General features: G+C 35.8%; 2 protein-coding genes across 2 annotated transcripts; both read left to right on the top strand.

Moving 5' to 3' along the window:
- The first annotated feature begins 666 nt into the window (after positions 1 to 666).
- On the top strand, positions 667 to 2,687 carry LOC130718555 (3-ketoacyl-CoA synthase 6). The gene has a single exon (XM_057569160.1). It carries the CDS (start codon positions 778 to 780, stop codon positions 2,266 to 2,268), a length of 1,491 nt encoding a protein of 496 aa, XP_057425143.1. The 5' UTR covers positions 667 to 777; the 3' UTR covers positions 2,269 to 2,687.
- A 6,214-nt stretch (positions 2,688 to 8,901) lies between these two features.
- Positions 8,902 to 10,974, top strand: LOC130721261 (zinc finger protein CONSTANS-LIKE 16-like). Its single transcript, XM_057572027.1, has 2 exons — positions 8,902 to 10,065; positions 10,609 to 10,974. The coding sequence occupies exons 1-2, from the start codon at positions 9,064 to 9,066 to the stop codon at positions 10,873 to 10,875; spliced, it is 1,269 nt and encodes a 422-aa protein (XP_057428010.1). The 5' UTR covers positions 8,902 to 9,063; the 3' UTR covers positions 10,876 to 10,974.
- The last annotated feature ends 474 nt before the right edge of the window (positions 10,975 to 11,448 follow it).

Genomic DNA, 11,448 nt, shown 5'->3' with positions numbered 1-11,448 from the left:
TTTCTATCTTTATCTTCTTTTCTAGCACATCAGTACATCAAGTCTCACATTTTCTCATTTTTTTTTTATCTTCTCATGAGGTAGAAGTGATTTTCAAGTGGGTATAAAACTTTATTCACTCTTTTTTCAGTGAGTTTCGCATTGTAACAAAATCTCAAATTTCTCTCCAATGTCAAGAAAATCATCTCATGAAAAAAATATACATTTTATCTAGAATTAATCTTCTTAGCTAGCTTTTGCAGTTGGTGGCGGTAAAAAAAAAAATTGCCACAAACTATAGGTATTGTGGGGGTGTCCCTACGGTTCAATAATCTTTAGCCATTATTATAAGAACACTGGGTTATACATGTGAAGTTCCAACCAACATGGGTACCTCCTATTTGCCTTATATCAAACCATGCACATTTTAATGATGCATAGTATATGAACTAGCCATATTGATGATTGATGATAAATTGATAATGATAATAGAAGCAAGCAAGGACATAGAAATCAATGAATTTGATATAAGTATTTACAGGTGTTAGGGCTTAGTTAGATGTCGAAGGGTGGAGTTATGGAAATTAATACCAAGTTAAGTGAGCGTTGAGTGACGTGAAGTCTTTCATTAACTCCTCTCATCTGCCTCCTTCACTCCCTAGGACCCTTTGCCTTTATAACCTCACCCTCCTCAATTCTCTTCATACCATTGCCAAAAACCACCTTCTTCTTCTTCATTCTTCATTCTTCATTCTCCACCAATTCCAATCCTCAAATTTCACAAAAAAAATTACAAACATGCCTCCTATTTTGCCGGATTTCTCCACCTCGGTTAAGCTCAAGTATGTCAAACTTGGTTACCAATACCTAGTCAACCACATTCTCACCCTCACCCTTGTACCAATCATGGTTGGTGTCTTGATAGAATTGCTCCGTTTAGGCCCTGAAGAAATCTTCAAAATTTTCGAGTCTCTTCACTTTAACCTTGTTCAAATTCTCTGCTCTGTTTTTCTTATCATCTTCATAGGAACTGTGTACTTCATGTCCAAGCCACGCACAATTTACCTTGTTGACTATGATTGTTTCAAACCACCTGTTACTTGCCGTGTCCCCTTTGCAACCTTCATGGAACATTCTCGCCTCATCTTGAAGAACAATCCAAAAAGTGTGGAGTTTCAAATGAGGATTCTTGAACGCTCTGGCTTGGGTGAAGAAACTTGTTTGCCACCTGCAATTCATTACATCCCTCCCAAACCCACCATGGAAGCTGCCAGAGGAGAAGCAGAGCTTGTGATTTTCTCAGCCATGGATTCTCTGTTCAAGAAAACAGGGCTTAAGCCAAAGGATATTGACATTCTGATTGTGAATTGCAGTTTATTCTCTCCAACACCTTCACTCTCTGCCATGGTGATCAACAAGTATAAATTGAGGAGTAACATCAAGAGCTTTAACCTCTCTGGAATGGGTTGCAGTGCAGGGTTGATTTCAATTGATTTAGCTCGTGATCTTCTCCAAGTTCATCCCAATTCAAATGCTGTGGTTGTGAGCACTGAAATCATCACACCAAACTATTACCAAGGAAATGAAAGAGCTATGCTTCTTCCTAATTGCTTGTTCAGAATGGGTGGTGCTGCGATTATGTTATCGAATCGAAGCTCTGAATCAAGCAGAGCTAAGTACAAATTGGTCCATGTTGTTCGAACACACAAAGGTTCAGACGACAAAGCTTATCGCTGCGTGTTTGAAGAGGAAGACAAAGAAGGGAAGGTTGGAATTTCACTTCAAAAAGATCTCATGGCAATTGCAGGAGAAGCTTTGAAATCAAACATCACTACAATGGGTCCTCTTGTTCTTCCAGCTTCAGAGCAGGTTCTATTTCTTGCAACTCTCATTGGAAGGAAAATTTTCAACCCCAAATGGAAGCCTTACATTCCTGATTTCAAGCAAGCTTTTGAGCATTTCTGCATTCATGCCGGTGGACGCGCCGTGATTGATGAGCTGCAGAGGAACCTTCAGCTCTCGGCGGAGCACGTTGAGGCGTCGAGGATGACGCTGCACCGGTTCGGGAACACCTCGTCTTCGTCGCTGTGGTATGAGCTGAACTACATTGAATCCAAGGGGAGGATGAAGAGAGGGGATAGAGTTTGGCAGATTGCGTTTGGGAGTGGATTTAAATGCAACAGTGCTGTGTGGAAGTGCAATAGAACCATCAAGACTCCTTTTGATGGCCCTTGGTCGGATTGCATTGATCGCTATCCGGTTCATATTCCGGAGATCGTTAAGCTCTAAGCCTCTCGGAGCATAGAGTTTTAAATTGCGGTCGGCGACTGCAATTGATGCTGAATTAACCTACACCTGTTCCGCTACGGCAACCGCAATTTAAAACTCTGTCTGTCTAGGAGAACAAGTATGAAACGTTACAAGTTTGGTTACTTTGATTTCAGTTATAATCTGCTAAAGTAGATGTGTGCTCAATACTCATGCCCCTTTCTCTGCAGTAGCCCTACCATAATTCTCATTTGTCAGTCAGTCATTGGTTTCCACTTTTTTTATTGTAATATTTCTATATATATTTGTACTTTTTTTTGTCATTTTCTAAAGAATTACATGGTCTTCTTGTGAATTTACATGGAAATCCTTAATAGGACAATTCTATGTGTTGACTATATGCATTATTATCAGTAAGAGAAGAAAACAACTTCAGTTTCTATTGTGTCTGCTTGCTTGCACTTAAGAAGCTTGTAATTAGGACTCAGTAATAATGTAAGAAATGCTTTGGTGTCAGGGAGAAAGTATAATTGGCATAGCAGTTCACTATTTGTGTTTGTGCAGAATGTTACTACATAAAAACTGACCATAATAATTTTCTGATTGTGCACTAAAATAACAATAATGACCAATTGTAGCTATTGATTAGAAATACCTACCTATCAATCATGATATTCCTTTTAGATATGCAGTTGGCTAGTTATCTTTTTCTTCAAATAAGGTGATTTTCAATTGCTCTGTCATTTGGTGTCTGCATTAAATTGATTGTATCATTGGTTCACTATCTGATTTTTGTCTCAGTTTGCTACGGGAATAATTGTTTCATGACCCAATATCAGAACCTCTATAATTAACTAGTCTAGCTCCAAATCCAATCCCTTAAATTTTTATGGTAGTTGATTCATATATGACATAAACTGTATATATATCACCATTTTAATTGTGGCTGCATCAGTCACATTAGTTCAGTACAATTTTTCATTATTTCAAGGAAGGCTATACACCAACAACCTCAATTTAAACGAATATTTTGGGATGAAGAAATGTAAGAAATCACATGAGCTCACTTAGATGTTCCTAACTAGAATAATTATACCCAAATACAATTTGTAATCTCTTGAATGGGAGGATGTATTAGATGAATAGTTAACATTAAAGAACCGAATCCATCTTGACATTTTAAAGCCGGTTCTTTATGATTGTAGACAATGACATTAATTTTAACGTAATCATGGGTTCAAAATAATGACATTATTTAATTATTTATTTTGCCTCATATGAAGTATTCGAATCTGTACCAAAAAATGAATAATTATTTCTTCACGCCTCATTTTTAAGGTGTGGAGAGGTGAAGGAAGAGAGAGATATGAAAAAAGGAGAAGGAAAGTAAAGATGTAATAGGTGATTTAATTGATAGAGAAAAGAGAAATAAATGAGAGAGAAGGTGGAAAATAAGTGGAGAGGTGTGTATATATCATAACTCCCAAAAAATATGAAGTATTCGAACATCAATTTTACTGGTTCTGGTAAAAGTGAGTACACAATTTCAAATTCTAAGAAAGTCATTTATCAGGAATGATAGCTACAGTTTTTTAAACAATATCGAAAAGAGAGAATGGAGATGGCGAAAGGGAACTTGTTCTACACCAAACTTTTAAGAGACTGATAAAAGATGGCAAACGGCTACTAATAGAAGAATGGCAAATTAATGAAAACATGACTGAAATTAATACAACTTGTTAGTTCTTGAATGTGACTCACGCAATTATGGGTTATGAACGGGCACGTCTGAACCTAAGGGCATCACCAATACAAAGTGAAGGCCATCAAAATCATGTTATGTTCATATGTTGTGCCTCTTGTCATTCATTAATGCCGTTTTTGCGGGTTATGATATTGCATTTTCTCTTTTTCCTCTGATCATAATAAATGAATGGCTGGGCTATGGTATGGTAATTTAATTACCAATTTATTCAACGATAGGGTAGAACAGCAATGTATAAATTCAGCTACCATGGTAAGCACTGGACTATGGTGATTCATTATGCCGAATTTATAGCTCGGTTTGAATTTCATTGATCAGAACAAGTACAATTGCATTCATGACTATTATTTAATGGGAGTTCTTTCGTCTGAAATTAAGTGATTTGACTTGGTGAAAAGTGAAATGGAATTTGGAAGTTAGTAATCTAGTACTATGATAACAATTTTGTAAGATCATGGTATAACTCAGAGTAGACATGTCTTACCTCAAATAATTAACATTTAATGGAAGTATGATTGATCTTATGAATTTGACTGTAGAATGAAAATTCCTACAGTTTATACTCAAACCATTTAAGGAAAATGGCTTTTTCTAACTAGAAGGTTGTGCAAGTTTTGATTTTATTGTAATGTGCAAATTTATGCTCTTATTTTCTTTTTTCTGAAAAAAAAAACATGGAGAGATGTTAATCCGATCGCGCATGGTGGTGCGCGATGATGAATATGGATGAGAATACGGTGGAGCAGATAAAATCTACAGCGCAGGTAGGAGCCTACAAAAGTTACTATGGCGGTCAAGTTAGCAATGGATCAGAAAGAATTCTCTATATATGTCTAAAAGAGTAATAAAAAAGCAAACGGGTAATGCTTAACTTACCATATAAAAATAAAATTAAAAAACATGGGTCATGACTCCACCATGTCCCACTCGTCACGCCCTTGGTCTGACCGATTAACTCGATATTCACTTCGTTATCAAACTTCGCTATGGAATAGAACATTTTTTTGCTATACTAATTTTTCAATTCAAGAAGGCTCAGAATGATGAATGATATATAGAACATGCTTTATAGGTGGAGAAGTTTAATTTGTTTAACAAGTGGTTATGATATTTGGGCTGGATATCCATGCATACACTTTGGATTAGGACTCGCTCTGATAAGTTTATAATAGAACAAAATGACATTGTTTAATCCATGTATCCAATTTCAGTAAGGTTTACTTCACTAGTTTTTCTAAGAGGGTTTTTGCTATTAAGATTTTAATGAGACAATTTTTTAAAGTCTTTCGTTCAAGGAGGTGTTGGGCTAATTGTTGTAATTTTCTGTTGTTCTTAGTCTTTTTTCTTGCTCTTTCTATTTGTATTGGGTTCAAGTACCCCTTGTACTTCATTTCAATATAATATATATATATATATATATATATATATATATATATATGGCTTATAAAAAAAGTATCCAATTCCAGTCCTATCTGGTTATAAAAGGCTTTTGCCATTGATGTAAAAAATTGCATCAGTGTCTAACTTTTCTTACGGACTTTGTAGTGATATGAGGTATAGTCCTTTTAATTAAGTTAATTACGAAAGGATTATTTATTTACACATCTCTCAATAACAGGGAATTGCTATCATATAATAGCAATGTTAGAGAAAATGACACTATTCTTTGAGAGTATAAGCAGAAAGAATCTCTGAACAAGTGTGGTGCTACACAGTCTTCTTACTAATGGCACAATCAAGTCTAAGCACATTAATATTTTGGCGATTCTCACCCATAATTGCATACAGACTTCTTTTCCACATCTGTACAAAAACCATCTTTTGTCATGGATCATAATCAATTATATGATTTCATAATTAAGTTTTATAAAATTCTTATACAAGAGATAACTCTTTTAATAAATGTATTCAAACATAAATTGTTTATGTGCAGAAGTCAAGAGGATGAATAAAGCCAAAGTTTGACTGTTGCTTTACAGTTCTGCACCTATTCAATATGATGAAAGTACTTGGTAATTATAAGGCTTAGCTATACAGAAATTAAAGGAAATATTGAAGTAACTGACAATGATAATTCAAATAGCTAGCTCTTGTGTTTTTAATATGACATGTGGGTCTAGCAGATCAATAAATTATGGTGATTCATTTGTACATCAGCAGTTGGCTTTTTCTTGGGTATGCTAGATTTGGTGGTTGAAATTGAAATTTAATAACTTTTACTTTTATTGGGGTTTATTTATATATGTGTGCACTTTTGTCAGGATTCTAGCTAAAGCAACGGATATAAGTGAGACATTTTCTGAGTCAATCATAGATAACGTTCATTCAGGCCTCTTCTGGGCCTAACTTCACCAAGCAGTTATTATGAAGTATGGTATAGAGCCTGTATCATCAAGTCTTTTTCAGCCAAGTAAAATATTCGTATAGAATAGAGGCAATGTAAGGGGAGATAATTTATATGTAACAACAAAAAACAGAGAATTTATTATTTTTAGATGGAGGACATGACATAGTTTCATGAGTTTGGGCCGAAACCCACACTATGATTTTTTTGGTAAAATGCTTTACAATTATAAGCTTTCATATTGTGACCCACCTCATCACAGGGGATAGGACAGCATGACAAACAGATGAAAACATGTTTTGCCCGGTCATGTTGGGCTTTGGCTTGGCCTTTTTTGAGTTTTGATGCTTTGCACTGTTGACCAAAAAAATATTTTGAGATTTGATCAAAAATAGAAAAAATACCTAGTTTGAGGTTCACTGACAAAAAGTTGGAGTAATGTGTTAAAAAATGTGTAGGTAGCACTTTTCAATTAAAATTCCAATTTGAGATATGAAATGGAAGACAGAGGAAGGCGCTAGCAATGGATGTTGTTCTTGTCACGTCAAGGAATACGTCCACATTAACCCGTGACAAATCTTCCACATATTCTTCCCAAATTTGCATCTTGGGCTGAATTTTGGACTTTTGGGGCCTTTATTGATGAGAGTTGGGAAGTGTATCCACTATCCACATCATTGTAGTATATCCATTTGCAAGTTGAGTATTTAATTTAACCACATCCTTCAACCAAAAAAAAAATAAAAAGAAAAAAACCACATCCAAATTCTTCATTTTCCTTTGACCCAAAAAAAAATTCTTCATTTTCCCTTATCATCATAGATTCTACAGCTATATAATCATGTCATTCTATTCTTCTTTCTTGCCCCGAGTATTTAACCATAACCTAATTCTTTTTGTTAACTAATCAATTTAAGTCCAAGTTAATTTTTTTATCAATTTAATGTGTGTGCACCCCGTCAATGTAAACAAAGTTTACACTTTCGCCACATCGGCAAATATATTTTGGTTTTAATTAGAATTTAAAGTGAAATTTATTATTTTACCTACGTGGAATGTTGTGATTGGTTGTCAGTGTAAAACTGTTTTACATTGAAAATACATATCCATTAAACTTTTTTTATTTATAATTAGTTTGTGAAAGCTTTTTTGGTTACATGAGGACAATATTAGTTTGTGAAAGCTAATGAGCTGAGACAAGTATTTGGCTTTATAATTTATGAAAAAAAAAAATTATAATCTATTGGCACATACAGAGAAATAAAATAAGAAGTGTTTAAAAAAGTTAAGATAAAAAAATTGATTTTAATTTAAGGTTGTACAAATGACACTAGATAAATAATGAAACAATGATGGTCTTTGTAAGACTATTTCAATTTTTCATTTCCTATAAATAGTAAATACTTAATGAGAAATTTATCTAAATTATCTGTATTCTGTGAATCCAATAACAGTCTTTATGTTTCATGTTTATCTAAAATGAACATTTTCTTTTTCCTTCCTTCTTTCCAAAATTTAGCCATATTTCCTAACCATACTTTTTTGAACTCCCCTAACCATGCTTTAAAACATTGTAATCCATACATGTTCTGTTATAAGTAAGTATGAAACAGAAAACTTAGTAACTATAAGTGGGAGTAATTACCAAACTATTATGTAAATAAATAACTAAACATATATTTATAGACTCGAATGTTACCATAATTGGCTCTCCAAGTCTCTTAGAAGCCATGTAGTTGATATTTCTACAGTAGAGTTGCTTAAGCAATCGCGATTGTTAATAGTTATTTAAATGATCGTCATGCGGCCGATCTATTTTAATTGAGATGAGATGTTCTTTGTCTAAGTCCTATAATCCGCCATCCGCTGCACAATAGATGCTTAGCTGCAAGATTTTTGGACCGATAAAAATGTTATTGATCCTTTTTAGCCATTTGGTTCATCCGGAACAATTGGCAAAGGATGTAATGATATTTGTCTAAATTCCCATCCAAAAACAAATATCTGTCATAAGATGAGACGATTCCAAGTAAGAAATGGATAGTTTCAGCTGGCAAAACACACTTGGTCACTCTGTCACACGAGGTCATTGAAGCAGATATAATTGGTAAAATGCCATGGCAGAAAAGTGAGTGGGATAGAAAGAAAGATAGATTAGAAAGAGGAATTGTGAAATTGGATCGGATCCATGAGGGGACAGCAGAAACAAAAGTCAGTGACTAGTAGCCCATGTAAGACGCTACTGGATCAGCACGAGAAATTTACTAACAACAAAAGGGTCTCATTCACACATTACATTTTTCTTTCTTTCCAAAAACCACCATGCTCATCCATACCCCACGTGGGCCCCCACCAGAAATCCCATAGATTAGAAACACACCCAATCAGAAACCAGAGTTTAAGATCAACTTTCCAAGTTCCACCAATGAAAAACCAGATAAGGCCCTTTCCCTTCACTTGTAGGGCCCTATCCCTCAATCCTTTCACTGTGTAAAGAGTCCCAAAAGTGCAACCCTCGCTGTTAAATACACTGCAAAAGCGCTTCTTGTGGGTCACCAACACTTTTTGTTAAATAAAGAAAGAAAAAATCTAAACCAAAAAATCATCATTCAAGTTCAAAAACACATAGCAGAAAAGAAAAAAAGAAAAAAACACTCACTCTTTCTCTGCTTTCTTCAACTGGTGCTGTTAATATCAGTACAGTGTGATGAGTTCTACAAAGAACGTGGCAAACGCGGTTGGTGGCAGAACCGCCAGAGCCTGTGACAGCTGCATAACCAAGAGAGCACGGTGGTACTGTGCTGCCGACGATGCTTTCCTATGTCAAGCTTGTGACTCCTCTGTTCACTCTGCAAATCCACTAGCTCGCAGGCATGAGAGGGTGCGGTTGAAAACAGCGTCGTACAAGTCTGGTGGTGGTGGTAGTGAGCCGTCGTGGCACGGTGGCTTCACTAAGAAAGCGAGAACGCCAAGGCAGGGGAAAGGTATGAAACAGAGGAACAACCCGTTTCATCTGGTGCCGGAGGTGGGGTTGGATGAGGTGAATTCCAATTCTCATGAAGAGAATGAGGAGCATGAGCAGCTTCTGTACAGGGTTCCGGTTTATGATCCTTTTGTGGGGGCTGAGCTATGCAGCACTCCGAATTCTTCTTTGAATTCAGCTGTGGTGGCAGTGGCAAATGCTTCTGATTCAGATTCTGGTCCTAAGGTTCAGGAGGATTATGAGTTGGAAAGCTTGCAGGGGATTCTTATTCCTTCTGATGTAGAGCTTGCTGAGTTTGCTGCTGATGTTGAGAGCTTGTTGGGGAGGGGGTTGGAAAATGAGTGCATGGGGATGGAAGAGTTGGGGCTGATTGATGCTAGCAAACAAGAGGAGTGGGAGTGTTCTGTGGGTAGTGAGAAGGTGAAGGTGGAAGAGGAAGAGGGACAACAAGTGGGTGGTGGGGAGATGGGAAGAGAATCAATATCTTTTGAGTTGAATTTTGATTATGATGATTCTCTTGAAACATGTGAGGATGAGGTGAAGGAGATTAATGGTGATGATGATATGGGAAAGGGTAGTTCAGAGTTGATTAAAGAAAATGGAAAAAGGAAGATTTTGCAGCTTGATTATGATGCAGTGATCATTGCCTGGTCTGGCCAAAAGTCTCCTTGGACAACTGGTGCTAAACCAGACTTGGATCTTGAAGAGTTCTGGCCTGAATGCATGGTATTGGAATTTATCTCTTTTGTCCTATTTGATTCATTATTAGCCACTTTTATAGTCCAATATTTGAATTATTATAGTTTTTCCTTTCTGGGATGCAGATTCACAACTTACTTTAAGATTCTTCTCTAGTTGTTTTTCTCTAATAAAAGCTGACTCTTGATTCCACTTTTTAAACAATTCATTATTTAGTGGTGCTATTTTTTATACTAGCTTAACACAGTGTAAACAGACGTTAGCACTCGATTTAAAAAAAATGTGTGCAGAACTTTTGTTATGGATTTCGAGGAAAGTCTGTTAAACTCAATTGATATCTAAACATATACTAATACATTTGTTACACATACAAAATTGAACATTTAAACTAATCATTAGTTCGCACACGTGCTGATTTAGATTATTTATCTGCTTTTAAATTTTGGAATTAGTCTAAATTTTTGTCTAGTAGTTTGATTATGTTAATTTTATACTATGAATATTTAGGCTTAGGCCATATATGGTATATATATGACTAAGAAGCCTTTTGGTGTTTTTTTCATGAAACAGGGAACTTGTGGAACAGAGGTTCAACATCCTTATGGTGGTGAATGGAGCAGTGGATTTGGGTGTCATCCTGCAGTAATGGCAGATGGTGGCAGAGAGGCAAGGGTGTTAAGATACAGAGAAAAGCGGCGAAGAAGGTTGTTCTCAAAAAAGATAAGGTACGAGGTTAGGAAATTGAATGCAGAGAAGAGACCCAGGATGAAAGGTAGGTTTGTGAAGAGGGCTTCCTTTGCAGCAGCACCAACCACATTTCCTTTGCTAAATAAATAAGGATGAACTAGCAAGCATTCATTGCTCTACAAGCACATTTTTGTACATGTTTGCTAAACGTTGTATTTTGCTATTTTATGTGAGCTTTTGTTTCATTTTCCCCCCTTTGTATATAACATTTTTGTAAGTTAATAAATTGGTCTAACAATTCAAAATAATTTATAAATCAATCTTATGATATATTTCGAGAGTTCTATAAATCATCTGAGATTTCCATCATTACAAACTCGTCTTAAAAAAATCATTATAATCTCCTCAATGCAATCAGAGTGTGTTTGATAAGTTTGTAATCTCTTGAAGGCTTGTGGCGCCCCCTCTCTTGCCTCTTCCATTTTTTTCATTCTTCATCTTTTTTAAGGAGCTGGATCCACATTTGTTTGAAATTCCATGGGGCATGAAGTTGGATTCACATTGTTTAGTATCATTTGACCGTGGTAGCTTTGCTTGGAATGCAAAATTTCGTGGATTTGATTTTCATGGAGCACTTTGTCATGGAAGAACACATTCACTGAACTATACCACTTGTTCTTCATCACCTAATGCTTGCTTGTTTTATATGTCACACACACTATT

The sequence above is a fragment of the Lotus japonicus genome, chromosome 5 (genome assembly GCF_012489685.1).
Source record: "Lotus japonicus ecotype B-129 chromosome 5, LjGifu_v1.2".
Classification (NCBI taxonomy): Eukaryota; Viridiplantae; Streptophyta; class Magnoliopsida; order Fabales; family Fabaceae; genus Lotus; species Lotus japonicus.
Note: the sequence above shows the minus strand (reverse complement) of the source record. Positions and strands in the feature narration are given on the sequence as shown.

Bases quoted from the DNA above. Each gene is read 5' to 3' on its own strand.
- LOC130718555 (XM_057569160.1), top strand. From the start codon at position 778: ATGCCTCCTATTTTGCCGGATTTCTCCACCTCGGTTAAGCTCAAGTAT.
- LOC130721261 (XM_057572027.1), top strand. From the start codon at position 9,064: ATGAGTTCTACAAAGAACGTGGCAAACGCGGTTGGTGGCAGAACCGCC. The intron at 10,066-10,608 runs GTATTGGAATTT...TTCATGAAACAG, and splicing joins AGTTCTGGCCTGAATGCATG to GGAACTTGTGGAACAGAGGT.